Source organism: Zalophus californianus, chromosome 2 (genome assembly GCF_009762305.2).
Source record: "Zalophus californianus isolate mZalCal1 chromosome 2, mZalCal1.pri.v2, whole genome shotgun sequence".
Taxonomy (NCBI): domain Eukaryota; kingdom Metazoa; phylum Chordata; class Mammalia; order Carnivora; family Otariidae; genus Zalophus; species Zalophus californianus.
This window is the reverse complement of record NC_045596.1, coordinates 103,869,422-103,889,243: the sequence shown is the minus strand read 5'-3', so window position 1 is coordinate 103,889,243 and position 19,822 is coordinate 103,869,422. Positions and strand designations below refer to the sequence as shown.

Below are 19,822 nucleotides of genomic sequence, written 5' to 3'. Positions count from 1 at the left end.
AAGGTAATGTGGCTCAGAGAAGTTTAGCCTCTGCTTCAAGGTCACACAGCACAAAAGGGTAAAGCCAAGATTTGAACAAAATTATTCTGACTCCCAAATTTGTTTATTTTAGTGTTTAACCATGCATGCACAACTGCACTCAAATATTAAGAATAACATAAAATTCCTTCAGAAAGTGAAGTGCACATTAAATCCCTTAATGAAAGTTTGAAAAGAAAAATAGAAAAAAATTAAAGTTATGAAAGTGAAATTTAATAAATTATAGTTTTACTTCTTCAAATGTTTACCCTGTGCATTATAACATACTATTGACTAAAACAATGCATTTACTTAGGCCATTGTTTTCAAATAATATTTGAGGTAGAAGGTAGAGACAAGCTAAGAAGTAAAATGTACAATGTGATTTATTTAATTTTAGACGTGTGTAACAAACACTTCCCTCCTGGAGAATCTCCTGGAAATACTGCCCCATCCTCCACTATCTAATATCTACCACAACCTTTTTTTTTTTTTTAACAAAAATGGATTCTCTGGATGTATTTTCTCGTGGTTGCTGAGCAACAAAATATTCATCTCAGTATAAACACACTGACACAAAGAAAAGTGCTGAGAAGAAAATACAATAATAGACACCTCTATCAGTTATAGCCATCTGTGTTCAGTTTGACCCAAATTTTTGGCAAGCTGTGTTGTCCCTCCCATCCTGAACCATCTTGTCCTATAAAGAAAATTTTTACTCCCACTTCCTTAATTTTCCAGAAAGTCAGAGGTCAAGTGGTGGTCTAAATCTGCCAGGCTCTGGACTTCAAATACTAAGGATTCATTATTTACTTGTAACCAATTACAACCTCAATGGATAAACAAATAACTTTTCCTATTTTATTATGCAAAGTAATAAAATATTCAGTTGGCATTGCAATATGAGCAGTTCTGTCCCACTTAGTCATACACGTGAATTAGTATTTTAATCTTCTTAGTGGAGAATTTAATGTACCATCTTAAAAGATAGAGGATGAATTAAATTTTTGTAGCAATTAAGGGACATGTGGCTATTGCTAAGGAAAAATGCTACAATAAAGCAATACAATCAATTCAGTAACATTTAGTAACTCTGAGTCTGTTTCTAAAACAGACACAATCTAAGAAACAGATTGCTAGATTTGTGCCAAGTGTTTTAAACGATTGCCTTAAATTAACCAATTTTGCCTTTAAAAATACCAATCTCCTCATAAATTAAGCTAAAATTGTACTGAAAACCCTTATAAGTCAGGTTTTCCCTGTGATGTGCTGCAGATGTGTTAATGTGAAAACCCCAATAGGAATGTTCTTTGTGTGGCTATAAAATATTAACTCATCACATGAAATAAAGCCAAACATAAGCACTTTACCAATAGGGAATCTCTTCTGATCCATAAGTAAATAATTTGTCAGAATCACACTTTTACAATTTGCCATAAACCCATAGTAAAAGATAGCACAATAAAGAGATGTCGAAAATCTGTCATTGTACTAGTGAGGGTACCATTTTAAAAAAATCATCTCTTAAAAAAAAAGATCACTTTTTGAGCATCTGTGAGACAAATCCTCTTAGGTCCCTAGTTTTAGAAAAATGTATATATTTTTTGTTAACACTCTTACACATGTATGTGTTTGTTTAGTCCTAGAACACTATGACTTATATACCTGATCTCATTTCTCTGTTTGATTTGGCCTGTAGAAAGCTAAACATAAACTCAGCTGACTATCTAAGTTATACATTTCTGTACACATATCTTATATATTCCAGAATTATTTTTTAGCAATCACTTATTTTTACTTCCCAGAGATTCATTAAATTATTTTTTCTTTTATTGTAACCTATTTCAAATCCATTGTAGAATGAAGTGGATATATACATAAATACAAACTGTAGTTATTTTGACCAAAGAACAAACAGTTATATACTATAGAACACTACACCAAGCAGGAGGGAAGCCCATTGTCTCTGGGTATATGCTTATTTTCAAATTCTCTAAGTAGCAAAACATTTTTCTTTTCAGGGAAATGTTTAAACTATGAATTAGAAAACTCTCACTTAAGAAGTTACCAGAATTTATATGTCTCATAAAAATCAAAGTAGTTTTGAAGAAAAAATAGTTTAACCTTCATTTGATGAAGACAATTTGACTTCAGTTAAGAGAACTACATTAGGTAGTTGATAAAAAAAAATTTCCAAAATAAGTTCACAAATAAACACACAATTTCATGGTAGTGGTATTTCACTACCATCACTGAAAAATGGAGAGATGAACATTCCCCAACTGAATCAAAGATAAGGCTTCAGAATGAAATAGACAATGAACAATCTAATATTTTAATGTGTCATAAGCAACTAAGCTTCTCAACAAGCTTTCTGGATTAATAAATTACTTCACTTAAGGCACTACAACTATTATTGAATTATGTCAACAACAATAAAATGGTGGATGGGTAAATAGCATTAATTTAACCACAGACTGGACCATGTAGCTTAATGTCAAACATGTTGACCCACGTCAGAAAAACCCAGATGTAGTCTAGATCTGTGACCACACACAAATCATGAAATTCTCTGTGCCTTTTCCTTAAAATGAAGAGAACACCTGACTTACCTCCTTACAGACTTGTTAGGGAAACCAAGAAAAAGGAAGGATAGTGCTCCAAAACACTTTAGAAACAGAGTATTTTTTTAATGTTAATAGTTCTGTGCATGTCTGTACCTTGGAGAAAAGAGGAGGAAATTTAAAAACTTCACTGAGTACCTTTTTTCCCCCCTTGCAATAAGGGAAATGAGAGTGAAATGAGTATTGTCATTCAAATTTTACAGATGAGGAAAATGAGAGTAGCTGTGACGACATTTGAATTGAGATTCTTCCAAATCAAAACCATACATTCTGCCAACTAAACCTCAGTCAGGATGAGTTATTAAGCAATATTTTCTCTGGTGTATTTTATTAATCAAAATTTACTAATATTGCTGATGTCAGATGTTGATCAAGGATGGTAAATTTGAAAAAAAAAGAATAACAGTACCTAAATTTATTAATATTGAAAGTACTAATTTTTTAAAAAGTGTCTATGTATTCCTTTTTTTGCTTAAGAGCATCGTTTTGATAAGTTAAGAGTTGCCCTCTAAAGCAAAATTAGATAAGTTCCAAGAAAATGAGAAGACATGGTAATAGTGTAGCTACATTGTGATATATATTCAAAAATGTTCTACTTCACAAAAATATCAATAAAATAAGCATTAGTTGATCTCACTGAACTTCAGACACTAACAATTTCTGAATATTGGGTTACAAGGCTCTTAGCCAGTCAAGTCATACAGCCACTGTCATTTTATCCAGGAAAATCAGTCCTTGCCAGTTAGCTAGCTTCACTAATTTCAGAAGAAGCTCCATAGCTTGGCTTGAAATATGAAAAATGACTCCTTTACTTCAGCATGCATCACTGACTGAGTTCCTAGCATTTAAGCAGTTTATTTGCAATGTGTTCAACAGTAATTCCTTAGTTTATCAAAGATTTACTGAATGTCTGAATTGAGCCAGCCCTATTGTAGGTACTGGGAATACAGCAGTAATAAACAGATGAAAACCTTTCCCTCATGGAACATATATTTTAGAGAGAAGACATATCGTAAACAAAATAAAGAAGTAACATATGTGTTATGTTGGGTGATGATAGAGTCTAAGGAGAAACAAAAAGAAGGAAAGAGAGAAAAAGCAGCTAGCACAAAGACTCAGAGGCAGGAGAACCTAAGGCTGGGGCCTGGAGCCCTCACTGTGGTTGCTGAGCAAGCTCAGTAAGGAGAGCCAGGAAGGAAAAAAGTCAGAAAAGTAACTGACAAGAGCTGGTCACATAGGGTGATCTAGTGGGAGAAAGGTAAACCATAATCAAAATTATAGATCAGTAAATTATATCAGACACATACTTATACATGTATAGTAGATGATATAGATAGATGATAGATAGATGATAGATAGATAGATAGATAGACAGATAGATAGATAGATAGATACTCAAAATTCATGAGCTTGATTGAGCTCCTCAACAGAATAGTGTAGATTAGAAAGGGAGGAATTTCAAGAACTGATTCCAGGGGTATCCCAACATTTAGCATTTGGGAGATAAGAAGAGGCTGGTTCAGGAGACTGGTAAATCCTATGGAAGAGGAATATGAAAAACTACAGCAGGGAAATAGCGATCAGGCAGGATGAGAAGGTGGCTACAGTGATGTTAGTGAAGGAAGATTATTTTTCCATTAGAATGTTAGATATGAGCAAATACTTGAAGGAAGGGACTTATCCAAATGGGAGAAAATTATCCAAATAGGTATATACAGGAAAGAGTGTTCTATGCAGAAGGAAGGGCCAGGAGGAAAGGCTCCAAGGCAGGTGTGTTCCTAGCATGACACCAGTATGGGTAAAGCAGACAAGCAAGGGAAGAGAATAGTAGGAAAAGATGTTGGAAATCAGTAAGAAAATGTCTTCAATAATCTAAAGAAAGGATGGCAGTGTCTTAGATCAAGAAAGTAATGGTAGAAGTGATGAGAAATGATCCAGTTTCTGGATATAGTTTTAAGATATCCAAGATTAGCTAAATAGATTGTATGTAGGGTAGTAAGGAGTCAAAGATGATTCCAAGATTTTTTACCTTTTTGAACAATTAAAGATTGGAATTGCCATCAATTGAGGAGATGGCTAGGGGTGAAATAGATTTTTATTGGAGAGGATAACAGAAGCTCAGATTTGGAAATGTTAATTTAAAATATTAAGAAACTAATTAAACATAATGAGTAAGTGATTGGTTATATAAATATGGGATTTAAGGAGAAATACATAGTGTAGAAACAAAATTTTGGAGTCATCAATGTATATATGTTTTTTAAAATCATAAGGTTGATTGAGATCCTCAAGAAAATAAGTGTGCAATGAAAAGAGAAGAGTTTTCAAAAATTGATTCCATGGACATTACAACATTTAAGAATTTAAGGACATGGAGAGAAACTGGTAAAGGAGGCTGAGATGGAATTGGTCCGAAAAATAGGATTAAAAATCCACGGTATGATGACTTAGAAGTATGTATACAATGAGCACTGAGAACCAACCGTTGGACGTAGAAATGTGGCTATCATGGTGGTCTTGGTAAGAGCAATTTTCATTGGAGTGGCAGAAGTTAAGCCCGATGAGATGAGTTTAAAAGATAATGAAAGAAAGCATGTATAAGCAACTTTTTCAAGGAATTTTGCCAAAAAGGGAAGAAAATAAGTGAGGCAGTAACTGGAAGAATGGAAATGTATTCCCACCTCAAGTTTAACAAATCAAAATGTGGAACTTACAAATTGTAGGTCCATTCATTCAAGCCCAACCTAAATAAAGATTAATAGGTAGCTAATGACCTACTACTAGGTCATTACCTAAATTTAAATTTACCCTGTATTTCTTCAGTCACCAGCATGAAGAAATATCAAACTATGAAAACAAATTTTACACAGTAAAAATTGTATGCCTATGAGACTACAGAAAGTATCCACCATTCTTACAGTACATAGAGTTAGTCAGTGCTGTGTGAGGATTAAAAGTACATACTGTGGAGTCAGCCTGCTGGGTTCAAATCCTGCTTTCACTGTAAACCAGCTCCGTAAACTTAACCTCCACTAGCCTCAGTATTGTCATTTGTTGAATAATGAGATGTTGTTATACCTCCAAGAGTATTGTGAAAGCAAGACAATGCCCAGTGCTTACCACTGTCTGACATAATGTAAGCACTTTACATATATCTGTAAATGACAAAATATTTCAGAAAAATATCAAATAATCTGAAATAAATAATCAGTAACAACCCCATGGTTCCCAGCTGTCAGTTGTCCAGCAGGGTTTGTCAATGTCCATCAACATTTCCTCAATGTTTCTTAATGTTCCTTAAAATTTGGTTTTTACTCACTGATTGTTTCTTAAATATGGATATATGTCTGGAAACTGAAAAAGACTATGGACCTATAGTCAATTCTTGATTACCACATATAAATTATCTGCCAATTAGATTATGTTTCTTCTCCATGATTTTACTGTCCCATTTTATCTCAGATCTTAACACCAGGGAAAATCAGTCTTTGTATAATAGTTGCATATATGCTAATATATGATATTATATATGTTAATATATAATATATTGCATATGTGTATTTTATTAAAAAAATACTTGTCTAATAGAATTGTTTTTACTTGTCTCCATTCCTTATACACTCTCCTCCTTATTTAGTCTACTAAAATTGGCCACTGTTGTCACAGACTGCTTAAAGCCTGAAAACATTAAAAAGTATTTACCACATTTTGTATCTAAGGTACTTTAAAGTACTTCTAAATTCATCTTGGCCCAAATTATTTGCCAGTTATTCTTTTCCTATTTTTACTCACATGCTCCTAATTCTGAATACTACCTACTTTCATGGGTATTATATAGAGCTGAACTTCAGATTTATTAAATCTTGGAATAGAGGACCCACCTTCAGGCCTGTGGAATCCTTTATAGTCACTGATTCAACAGTCCCTCAAAACTAATGAGGTTACTAGGCAGTTTTTCACTGCAATGATGACAAAGTGCAAGCTGTAAACAATACAATGAAGAACTGATTCCACAAAATGCTAAGTACATATATACTTTTCCAAAATAATCCTATAGTAGTTGCCTCAAAATCTATTGGAACAATAAGGAATTAAAATGATCAGTGTTTTAATAAAGGCAAGGGAAAAAAAGAAAGAATAAATTAATCAGAAGATAAATTATGTCCATGGAAATCTGTTACCAAAACAGAGAGACCAAATCAAGCATACTCAAGCCATATATAAATATGGAGCATGAGCTTAACTGGCCATCAATATTGCTGTTTGTAATACACATTTGTATATGTCTTGAAAATTTAATCACAACATTTTGTTGAATAAATTTAGACATATATCAATAAGAAAAAAATAAAATCAGAAAATAATCACAGGTTGCTTTTTAAAAAGAACACTCGAGATCAAAAGAAGAAAAATCAACAAAATATTTCCCCTCTTTTAATATAATCTTCATACGCCATCTACTCCAATTTCATCATATTCTTTAGGAGAGTAAGATTTATCATCTGTTAATCTAAAAATGGATTCTCCACCTTCATAAATTATAGCAACTACTTCCAAATTGTACAGTTCTATGGATTAGAAGAGGCATTACCAAACCTGTGCTCTTCATTTGTCTCCAGCTCCCCTCTCTTGTATTCTGACCCTTCCTCCAGGCTCCAGAAACACTTCCACATGTCGCAATTTGGGACTGCTACCACCACTAACTGACCCATAAAAATGTACAGCATCTGCTGATGGCCAGGATTGAGTCAAGCAAAAACCATATTTCCCTTAGTTCAGACAATATATAATGCTACTTTTCAAAGATTTCTTAACAATAAATAAGGGCCTGAAAACAAGATTATTAAAAGCATACATATATACGCATATCCACAGAGTAAAGGGCCCTTCTCTTAACTGAAACCACAGATTGCCCTGGCTTTCTAGAATAGTAGGTATGAATATGAATAATGGACGTATGCAAGTCTGGATGTGATTTTCCTTTCTATCTACCTGAATTTAAGCAAATCATTTAACTTTTCTGAGACTATTTCCATAGCTATGAAGTGGGAATGATATTAACAGTGTTATGAGCATCAAATGGTAAAATCTCAAAGCACTTAGCACTTAACTCAATGACTGAACATAGCAATAATTGATATATGTTGTCATTATTATTATTATTATTGTTATTTACCCAGTTCTGTTGTTTATTTTTTGCCTGTGAGGGATGAGACACAAGATATACAGACATTTAATTAAGGTTCACTAACTCTGATTCTAAACCGTCTAGAAGACAATCATTTCTAAACTTGGTATTTAGCACTAATCTTACAAATGTCCCATTATTTCTCTTAGAAATCTTGATGCCATTCACTGTGAAAATATATTAATTTATTACCCAATTGCTAAAACTCATTCCTGTTAATGTCATAGTCTGTGCACCTAATATTCTATACACACTTCTAATAGACTATTTCTAGTGGCTTTTCTTAAACTGAAATGCAAAAATCTCATTACCTAGACCAGTGGTTCTCCTCAGTGCAACATGGGGCTCAAGGCATACCAGGGACCCATTAAAGATGCCTTAGAAGTCAAAACTATCTTCATAATAATGCACACCATTGCTTGCCTTTTCTTCTGTATTGACATGTACACTAGAAGTGCAAAAGCAATGACGGGTAAACTGCTGATGCCTTAGCACAAATTAAAGTGGTACTTTTCCAAAATAGCTCCCAGGTATACTAGCAGTAGCTCTCAAGTATCCTAGCAGTAATTGTATTCTTCACTGCTAGGCACTCACAGTAAAAATAAAATGCCAGTTTCACTTAAAAACTGAAGAAAATCTTTTGAAGAAATAGCAAAATTATTAAATTTATAAAATCTAGGCCCTTAAATCTCAATGTTTTTTTCAATATTTTGTGTGGCAAACAGTACAATGGACATAAACCACTAATCTGTACCTAAGGACTATAGTTGTCCCAAAGAAAAGCATGCACGTGATTGAACTGCAAGCTAAATTAGCTGCTACTTATGGAATACGGTTTTTATTTGAAAAAACAACTGGCAGGGAAACTATATTTTTTAGACTTGAGTATGTGGCAGACACTTGTTTGTTAGCAAATGAACAAAAGGGACCTGACACTTGAAGGAAAACAATAATACATGTTACTGATAATAAAATTTGAGATTTTGAGTAAAAAACTCAAATTTTGAAAAACTCCTAACCATTGCCATAAAGTTGAGAGTCAATATATATTTAAAGAGCTTTTTGATAAGATTCTTAGCACTTATAACAATATTTTCCAAATGATCAGTTCCTGATATTTCTAAGTCATGAATAGGTAATAAAAGATCCATCCAAAATGCAAGATAGATCAGTCTATTTTTATGTCACAAAGTTCACTGATAGGATTTGAAATTCCACATTGCAAGTAAATTTTAAGAAAGTGCCACTTGTGGAGTTCTGGTGTAGTATCAAAAGAAAATTGACAATTATCTTAAAAGAATACCAAAGTATGTCTCCCTGATCCAACTTCATTGATCTGAGTGAGGATGGATTCTGTTCATATACTTTAACTGAAATAATTTATTGCAATGGAACGCATGAGAAGATTTGAGAATCCAGCTGTGTTCTCTTAAGCCAAATATTAAAGGGATTTATGAAAATATAAAATAATGTCTCTCTTTCCATTATTTTTTTAAGTTTGGGAAAATAAAGTTTTTTATTAAATTAAAATATGTGTTTAATATGATTTTTAAAATGCCATATCATTTTAATATGATTTTAATGATTCTTTTGATCTCCAGAGTGTTAATATGATTTCAGTTTTCTAACTAATTAAATCTCTCTATCTAATAAATAATCCCAGAGAATGAAGGTAGAAATAGGAGGTCAGTTAATGTGAGGCATAACCTGAAATCAATATAAAATTATATGTAAACAAAGAATAAATATTTAAATTTTTTCTCAGTTTTAATGTTCAAAATGATAAATTTCGATAGATAAGACACACCTAACCAAAACTCTTTGAAGTCCTTAACAATTTCTAAGAGCATACAGGGGTACTAAGACCAACAAATTTGAGAACTGTCAACTGGACACATATACAGTATGTCCTTCCATTTAAACCCTAAGTTCCATGTAAGACCACCCACCTCAGGTTCTCTTTCCTCTTTTAGTTTCCTCTTTTAGTTTTCTGACAATTCTCAATTCACTTGTACAACAGAGATAATTGGCATGTCTTTATGTCCTTAGTTCAATTCATGATCAAGATCAGGTTTACTAATTTCCTTCATCCCCCCAGCTTCTCTCTGTTGAGTTATTCCTGAGGCAAATAAAACATACTCTGGTCTTCACTCTTCTATCATCTCATTTAACAAACATGTACTAAGCACTACTATACCTCAGGTATATACTAGACTCTGAGATAATAAAGATCAATGAAACGAAACTTCTGGCTTTGTTGAGGTACAACCAAGTCCCTAAATTGCATGTTTCTATACAACACATATTAAAAAAGAAATGTCTATTGAAGTACTACATCCCTATTTTTTCTTGAACCTAGAAAAATGGTACAAACTTTATATGAGCTGTTCTAACATAATCAAGATTCATCCAAGAATACTAAGACACAAAACTATAATAAACCTTGTGTCTGCAACTCAGAAGCCATCCTTGAAAAATTCCTATTCGTGCCAAAGGTTTACATATGATAAGTAGGGTCAGTTAAGGTGTACAACTGGACAGATCTCTGGAATGAGCAATATCAGAGCCACAGTCCTCAGGCCTTTCCACAAGTGTCAGAGCTTGAAAAAGACTGCAGATTAAATCATTTCTCTTTTGCCCACTGACCCTATGCTTGCCCATGGAATGTGATAAGCTATGACTCTAGCCAGAAACCTGAGTAAGCACCCCAGAGCTCTATCAGTGCACACGAATAATTAAAAAAAAAAAATGTATTGGAGCAATGTTTGCACTTGAAAACAAACAACTGAGAAATCACCTCTGACAATCAGAGGTAACATAACTTATTTTTGCACTATCAGTAAATTAATTGTTTGAGCAGAAGGAAAAAAGAACTTTATTGTATATACTTGAAAAATACAACCAATAATAATATGAAATTCTAGCTCCCAACTACTGCTTTCAATATTCTTTGGAGAAACACATTTGCTTTTAATTATAGGAGTGGTTGGAGCTTGGAAACTCAAACTTGGTTTACAATTTCAGCACTTTAGTTCACAGAAAATACCCTCACAGTTTTTTTTTTCTTACAAAAAAATCATCATAATGAATTATCCCCAGATTTTTAGATAAATAGGGTGCAGTAAATATGAACAACTTTTTATATTGGTGTTATTTGATGTTTAAAAAGTAACAGACATACTATCCCTTATTGCCAAAAAAATGACTTATAATTATTACTTTTTAATCCTCATGCCTATTGCAGAGATAGCACTATTTAATAAATTTAAGCCAAGCCTATCTTTGCATATTTAATGAGTAAACAGCAAGACAAAATAAATCTAATGATACCAATGGGCATTTATTCTCATTCTCCATGTTGTTCTAATAAAATGTAATACATTGAACCAAACAACAACAACCAATAACATAATTTGTTTTACTGTTTAACAAATTCATCTAAAGTCTAGAAAGACTTAATTGCCTATCTTCAATAAATATTTCAGTTTTCTAACTAATTAAATCTCTCTATCTAATAAATAATCCCAGAGAATGAAGGTAGAAATAGGGGGTCGGTTAATGTGAGGCATAACCTGAAATCAATATAAAATTATATGTAAATCATGGCCTAAGTTAAACCAAATAGCTTAACATATAAGACCCATGTTAAGATCTCTAAAAAGCTAATTAGATAAAAGAGGACATTTGGGTTAGAAGCCCCTTCAGGGCTATGTATATAAGATAAAATTCCAGTTAGAATTATATCTCTAAGAATTATATCTCTATAAAGAATATATCTCTAATTATATCTCTAATACCCTCTAGGCCATGAATATACTGCTCTATCTGAAGAATAGATACAGCAAGCTATTATAAAAAAATCACAAAGGATTCAAAAAGATAATAATAATAAATGAACATTTTAAATGAAGAAAACCCCTCACCCTTCACTTACACCCCCCCCCCCCGCAAACAAAGAAAGCAAGAAAACAAATACATAAGCCTCAATTTCACTAGTATATTGTGTCTGGGTTACCGCCAAGTATCACAAACCACATTTGATATTTTGTGTTTTTGGCTGAGTGACACTAGAATGTCTTTGAGGGGTGGGGGAGGGAGAGAAGGAACTTAGAAAACAGAGAACAAGAGCTTTCCAGAGTATAGCTATGTGATTTCTAGTTGATTATCATAACAATACTGGAAGTTGTTTAATGAAAATACAAATCAATAATACACAGAGGTAGGAGCCTAAAATACACCCCAGGGAAGGCCAAGTTTGGAATTCTTTAGGCATATGCTAGAAACCCTAATTTCTTACCCATCAGCAGACAGAACGACATGTGCCTATACCATAGCCCTGAACAGAGATTTGTATCGAGCAGCACCCTCTAATCTCTGATAATTCACAGCACATTACATGCTTTCATTCAAGAGGGAAGAGAAAGGATTACCCTAAGTCAGAAGATAGTGCCTCAAATGTGAAAGCAGATGAAATCAGGAATCTCCCCAAACTTGGCTCAGCACATTAAAATTAGTCACTGTCTATAAAGAAACTGCCAAGACTGCTGAGGATGTGAAAGTTAATACTGTCCTGATGTAAACTGCCAGGCTGCGCTGTCTTGCCACTCCCCCAGAAAGCTATGCTCCAATGCTGATTTCTACCAAAGCTCTTCGTTTGGGAACAGAAACTTAAGTCTGAAATTGCTCATTCTCTAGCAGACTTCTTTACTGAGGAGTGTCCAGTTAGTGTGCTGATTCAGCTTAGATAAATGGATTTTTTTTTCCACTTCTGAAATGGCTAGATTTCTCCCTGGCCTTATACATACGATTGCTATGAGGTGAAGCATATAAGCTGTTCGCCATTTGGTTTTGACCAGGATGAAAGCTCAGTTTTATATGATTCTTGTTCTTTTATGTGACAAAACATTTTATATGCGCCTGTCAGTAATATTAACAATAAACAATGAAGGTAAATAACCATAGAAAGTAAATACAAGAAAACAATCTTTCTAAAAAGCACATCAACAAATAATTCATAAATGACTACAAAATCATTACCTCTGCTCTCTGCGTTCTGGGAAAAGCGGTTGATTTCTCTATGGCATACACATCCACCAAGTAAAGACATGCTCCTTGTTCCCGGTCCAGAATGGCTGCAGTCTGAATTACTCCAGTTTGTCGTCCAATAGTAAAGAGGCGTCCAACTGTTTTTTCTTCACAACGAACTGAAACAATATAATACTCCACGGGGGCTTCAGATCCTCTAGGGCTAGCTGCTTCTATGGATATTACATTGGTACCGATGGGTTCACCTTCCTTCAAAATAGTTATATATTTGGGTTGAGTAAAAACAGGTCCATCAAGGCCCTGAAGAATGATGGTCAGTTCAGTGGTTGATTTCCTCCTTTCAGGGCCAAGGTCTGTTGCTGAAACTATGAGGTTATAGATCAGCTGTGAAGGCACCAGAGCTGAAGCCACTCTCAAGTCTCCACTATAACGATCCACAATGAAGGTGTCTGTGTCCCCATTGATGATCTCATACTCCACTTCTCCGTTAGCCCCTTCATCTGGGTCTGCAGCCATTATCGTTGTCAGAACAGAACCAATCACAGCCGAAGGGTCTGCAGCAAGGGCATTTTGTGATATAAACATTGGAACGTTGTCATTGAGGTCTGTGACCAAAATGGTCACGTTTTTCAAAGCATAGCGTCTCGTTTCTATAGGCACAGCTTGATCATTGGCTTTTACAGTTAACTCAAAGAGATTGGCAAATTCCCGATCTATTTCAGCATTAGTATATATAGTGCCTTTGACTTCATCTATGCCAAAGTGGTTGCCCCTGGGCATCTGTTGAATGATTGTATAGGATAGTTGCCCGTTAATGTCTGCATCAGGGTCATGTGCAGTCACTGAAATGACAGACGTTCCAATGGGAATGTTCTCAACAATAGACTTGAAAATATCCCCAGGAGGAAAGCTAGGAGGGTTGTCATTAAAGTCCCTCACATGTATAACCACTGACATTGTAGATGAACGAGGAGGCCTTCCTTGGTCTTTTGCTGTTATATTTAATTTGTACAAAGACTGTGTCTCAAAGTCCAATTTTTTGGCAAGAAAAATACTCCCAGTGTTTGGGCTAATGCTAAAAGTTCCATGGTTGTTAGTTCCAGTAATACTATAATGTAAATCAGCATTGTCACCTGAATCTGAATCGGTTGCAGTAACAGAGGACACGAGTTCACCAATTCTCATGTTTTCCAAAACATCAACAAATAGTGTTGATTTAGGGAAAGAAGGGGTATTGTCATTTTCATCTAAAATATCAATATTCAAGGTACAGGTTGAGTTGAGGGAGACTGCACCTGAATCCACTGCTTGAATTACAAGGGAATAGGCAGGTGTTGCTTCATAGTCTAATTTGCCAATTAGTGTCACCTGGCCGGAGGTACTGTCTATAGCAAACTGTCTTTCTTCATTTCCTTTCATTACAGAATAATGAATAAGTCCATTATTACCTTCATCAACATCTGAGGCAGATACTCTTAAAACTTGTGTCAGGTTGGCTGCTGACTCTGATATGGTGGCTTGGTAAAAGTCTTTTAAAAATTTGGGAGCATTATCATTTATATCCTTCATGTAAACATGCACTGTGGCCTGATCCTTGAGAGGCTGAGGGAGCCCCTGATCTGTTGCAATGACTGTAAAGCTAAACACTGCAGTCCCCCTCTGCCTCATAAGAGACTCCCTGTCAAACTGACGAGTATTTCTAATTTCCCCACTAATAGCATGCAACTCAAAATCTGGCTGCACCATTTCAAAAGAATACCTTACTTCTCCATTTGGCCCAAAGTCTTTATCTATAGCATTTACTTTGCCCACAAATGACCCAGCTCTCTGCTCCTCTTCAAAATAAAATGTGTAATTGGTACTGTTAAAAAGAGGTCTGTTATCATTTACATCTTCTAAAATGACAGTAACATTCACAGTAGCACTAAGGGGCTCCACTGCTCTGTCAGAAGCAACAACCAGTAAAACATATCTATCTTGAAGTTCACGGTCCAGTTCACTTTTTATATACAATTGACCATCTGGGAATATGCCAAAAGCATCCCCTGTATTTCCTTCAGCAATGCTGTATGCAATTTCACCATTTGCTCCTGAATCCTTATCAAAAGCTTGCACTTTAAAGAATCGAGAATTCACAGGTTCTGACTCAGAAAGGGTGACCTCATAAGAAAGTTGATCAAACACTGGTGGGTTGTCATTTACATCATGAACATAAACTGTTAAGATGAAACTAGAGGAGAGCTGTGGAACACCCATATCAGATGCCAAGATCTCTATTTGGTAGGAACCAGCATGAACATCCAGGGGCCCTAGCAGACTAATATTACCATTCTTTTCATTGATAGTAAACAGGTTCTTGGAGTTTTGCTTCAGGCTATAGAGTACCATGCCATTGACACCTTCATCAGGGTCCACAGCTTTGGCTTGGAAAATGCTGTGACCTGCCTGCCAATTCTCCACCACGTTTACGCTCTCTACTGCCTGAAGGAAATGGGGAGAGTTGTCATTCAAATCCTTAACCGTTATGTTAACCATAGTGTCTCCAGTCACTGTGCCCCCACTGGCCACTACTTTCAGCTGATAAAAGGATTGCTCTTCTCTGTCAATCACACTTGCTGTGGTAAGGTGCCCAGTGACCTGGTTGATAGCAAACATACCTTTCTGATCCCCAGTGGTAATGAGATAACTGATGTTGGAATTGAGATCCATGGTGGATGCAGACACACTACCCACATGATATCCCAGAGCCACATTCTCAAATACCACGAAGCTGTAGGCAGCCTGGCTGAATACAGGTGGGTTGTCTTGAGTGTCCAATACAGTGATGGTTACTATTGCCTGGTTGGGAGACTGTAAATTGCCACCATCAGTAGCCACTATTTGCAACTGGTAAGCTGTTTTTTCTTCTCTGTCTAGGGCCATTCTGGTAGAAATAACCCCACTTTGAGCATTGACTTGAAACCGAGACCTGTCCCCAGCTGATATACTATATTTGATAGTTCCATTGAGACCCAAGTCTGGGTCAGTGGCAGATACCGTAGTGATGTAACTTCCTCCAGGCTCATTTTCCTGAATATGAGCAAAGTATTGGATTGGGTAAAATACAGGACTGTTGTCATTCACATCCAGGAGACTCACATTTATGCGAACCATTGATGACTGGGGAGGGGAGCCCAGATCTGTGGCCAGAACCAATAGGGAGTAGAAAGCTTGCTCCTCTCTGTCCAAGGAGGCAATAATACTCAACCTCCCAGACACAGGATCTAGCCGGAAGGATCTCTGGTCAGTCTCAGCTTCTTGCAGGGAGAAGCGCACTGTCCCATTGTCACCCAGGTCTCTATCAGTTGCCCTGAGCACCAGTAGTTCTGTCCCTGTTGGGGCATTCTCAACCACGGACACATCATACCCTTCTGGCTGGCTAAATACTGGCTTTTCATCATTCACATCCAGGAGAGTTACTACAAGCTGGGCATAGGAAAACTTGGGGTGAACCCCCTGGTCCCGAGCACTGATATTCAGTACAATCTGGGAAGCCAGTTCACGGTCCAAGCCCCCGGCAACCCCAGTGGTCACCAGGCCGCTGTGTTCGCTGATATGGAACCAACCTAGTCGGTTGCCAGAGACGATGCTGTAACGCAGATTAGCATTGAGACCAGAGTCTCCATCAGTGGCAGACACTCCACTCACATAGCTTCCCGGGGGCGCCTCCTCGCTCAGGTTCACTCTGTACACTTGCTGTGCAAAGACAGGAGGGTGGTCATTGATGTCATTTACGAAAATCACCAGGCTTGCCACAGAAGAACGCGCCTGGACCGCTGCGCCAGGGGGCGCCCCGTGGTTATCAGAGACCGAAACTGTGAGGTTGTAAGAAGGGATGCGCTCGCGGTCTAGGGCGCTGGCCACTTTGATGAGGCTCAGGTTCGGCACTTTGCTGCTCTGCACCTCAAAGTGGCGCTGCTCATTGCCCCCTAGAATCTGCACAGAAATATTCCCGTTGGCCGCGGGCGAGTCTGCGTCGGTCACGGTGAGCAGAGCCACCACAGTGCCCACTTGAGCATTCTCATCTACAGAGGCGTAGCGCGAGGTGGCCGGGAAGTAGCGGAATTTCACCACGGGGTCATTGTCGTTGACATCTAGCAGCTGAATGAGAGCCTCGGCACGCCCAGTGAGGGAAGGCACGCCTCGGTCCATAGCCTGCACGGTAAGCGAGTATTGGCGCCTGGCCTCGAAGTCCAGGGGCTCGCGCACCGTGATAAGCCCCGTTTCGGGGTCCATTTGGAAGGGAGTTCCCTCGTCCTGCAGCCGATAGCGGATGTCCGCATTTGTGCCCTCGTCCGCGTCCGCCGCCGCCACCTGGAGGACGCTGGAGCCCACCGCCGCGTCCTCAGGCACCCCCGCCTGGTAGTGGGAACTGCCAAAAACCGGGGGGTTGTCATTTATGTCTTGCACAGTCACGTTTACCTGAAGGTAGCCCCGCCGCTTTGGCTCACCCTTGTCCTCCACTTCCACCAATAGCTGGTACTGTGGTGTGACCTCGCGGTCCAGCCCGCCCTTGGACACCAGATGCAGAAACGCACCCTCGCCGCTCGGGTTCAGGGTGATGTCCAAGCGGAAGCGACCCGCCTCGTTGCCCTGGATGATGCGGTAAGAGCGATGGTCCACACCATTGGAGCCGATATCCGAGTCGGTGGCCGTATCCAAGATGACTTGGCGCCCACTGCTACTGTCCTCCTTGAAAGTGACCACGATGGAGGGATCGGGGAAGACCGGGGCGTTGTCATTGAGATCCCGCACCAGCACTCGCACTTCCGTGGGGTAGGTGGGAGAGCTGGAAAGGACCACCAGGTTGATCACGTCGCTGGGCAAGCTCTCGCGGTCGATGGTGGCGGTGGTGTAGAGGGCCCCGGTGCTGCTGTTTATGGCAAACAGGGCGTGGCTTTCGCTGAGCCGGTAGGTGAAGCCGGGGCGCGTCTGGATGGTGCCCACCAGCGTGCCAGGAGGTTGCTCCTCCAGCACTTGGAACACCTGGCGCTGCTCGGCCCCGCTGACCGGGGCCGGCCCGGGCAGCTGTGATAGCAGCCAAAAGACTCGGAGGAGCTGAAATACTGATAGAGTGGGCAGCTGGAGCCTTGGGCGCCCAGGCGCCCTGTCTGCTGCCAAGTCCATGGTCCTGGCTCCCTGGAACGGTGTGAGAAAGAGAAGGAAGAGTGAAGCAAAAAGAGTACAGCAGGGATGAAGTAGCCCCAGCAAATGTGCAGCCGATGGCTCTGAGAGCTCTGCTATTTCAAAGAAACTCCAGCCCAGCAGAAGCAAATCGCGTCAGAGAAAGGCTCCAGGTAGCCATTTGGACTTGTAGTACAAGAGAGATGCCCTGACGAAAAGCGGCAAGGCATTCCGCGGGACACTCCTGTGCGTTGATGAATTCCCAGAAAAGTTTCTCAAACCTCCTACATTTCCCCCCTTCACTTTGTTTTTTGAATCCAGAGAGTCTGAGCGTTTTCGCCCGGGTGGATGTGGATTGGGAGAGGCGTTGCCTGCGTTTAAGGTATATGAGGAATCATTGCAAACAATTGTCTTCAGAAACTTTAGAACTTACCCACGGCGAAGAAAGTGAAGAGGGAAGAAAGACGTCGGTAGAGATGTGTGGCGAGAACAATTGCGCACGGGGGAGGAGGCGGTGGGGAACCGGGAGATTATCGAATTCCTTTCCCAAAAGCTGGAGACGAGGGATTTCCTCGAGTCCTCACTCCTCAATAACAAGGCTGCAAGGCCCCTCCAACAGGGCTGCAGAAGTGGCCGCCGAGGCCCGGGCGCCGGCGCCGGCGTCTGCGCGCTGGCAGCTAGCGATTGCGTTCCAAGCGCTCGCTTTGGAGCTAGGGCTCCGGTACCTAGGAGCGCTCAGCTCCGTCCCTTCTCCTCCAGCCGCCGCCGCCGCCGCCCCTGCTGCGGCTTCGAGCCGGTGGTCGCGCGCAGGGAACATCCAGTGCTCCTTAGCATTTTTGTTTTTTGTATTTTACCTCTGCCGAGGTGCCTGCCGACTCATTATTTGTACATCCAAATCGAGTGCAGGTCCGTCCCCCTTTCTTCTCGGCCTCGCAGGGGTCGGGCAGGAACAGCGCGCGGTCCCGGAGTACCCTCCCCTCACCATGCCAGGGGGATCGTTCTCCAGCGGCCCCAGTCAGAAGCCCACTCCAGTGCGCCTCGCCCCTGCCCCCGTTATCTTTGCTTTTATTGTCCCGTGTCAGTTTCACTTTGTAATCCACAAGCCTTTTTGTTTGGGGCTGGGGGTGGTTGGTCCCTCTTTCTCCTTCACCGTTGGCGGTGGAGGCGGGGAAGTCGGCGCTGGGCTGTGGCGGCGCCCGCGGCAGCTCCGGACGGCGCCTGTCAGCGCTCTCCTTCTCGCCTGCCCAGGATGAAGGTTGTACCGCTGTGGAGCTGGAGCTCAGCGAGCAGCTCTCAACCTCCGGCTGGTCCCTCACACTCCCCGCCTCTTCCCCGCTGCGCGCACGCACACACACACACACGCACACGCACACACAGCGACCGTCACTGAAACACAGAGGGGGAGGGAAGACCGCGAGCTGGAGCAGGACTCAGAAACTTTGCTCGCCGCTCATTGATCCCCGCACTTTAGTTCGCCCGGACTCCCCCTAGCTCCCGGTCCTGTCACCTACTGCCCCTCCCTCGCCCCAGCCCCATTGGGCCGGAGCTGAGGCAGCCCCGCCTGGCACTCCTACCGCGAGCGCTCTCCGGCTCTTTGGGCCTCCGACTGGCTTCTCAGGATGCTAATCACTCCAGCCTCCCGGAGGACTGTAGGCGGTCGGGTGTGGGAGCCCGGCGAGTCGGAGGCGCTGAAGGGGGATGATTTTTTTTCCTTTTTTTTTCTTTCTTTTTGGTCAGATCTTGGCCAGCGTCAGAGCAATAACAGCAAAAAGCTGCCGCAGGA

General features: G+C 39.7%; 1 protein-coding gene across 1 annotated transcript in view; it reads right to left on the bottom strand.

Moving 5' to 3' along the window:
- Positions 1 to 19,361, bottom strand: part of FAT4 (FAT atypical cadherin 4) — a 173,686-nt gene extending 154,325 nt beyond the window's left edge. The window contains exon 1 of the mRNA XM_027599231.2: positions 12,868 to 19,361. Within this exon, the coding sequence (XP_027455032.1) occupies positions 12,868 to 18,042 (5,175 nt within the window). The 5' untranslated portion in view covers positions 18,043 to 19,361. The remainder of the gene's footprint in view (positions 1 to 12,867) is intronic.
- Positions 19,362 to 19,822: the final 461 nt, after the last annotated feature.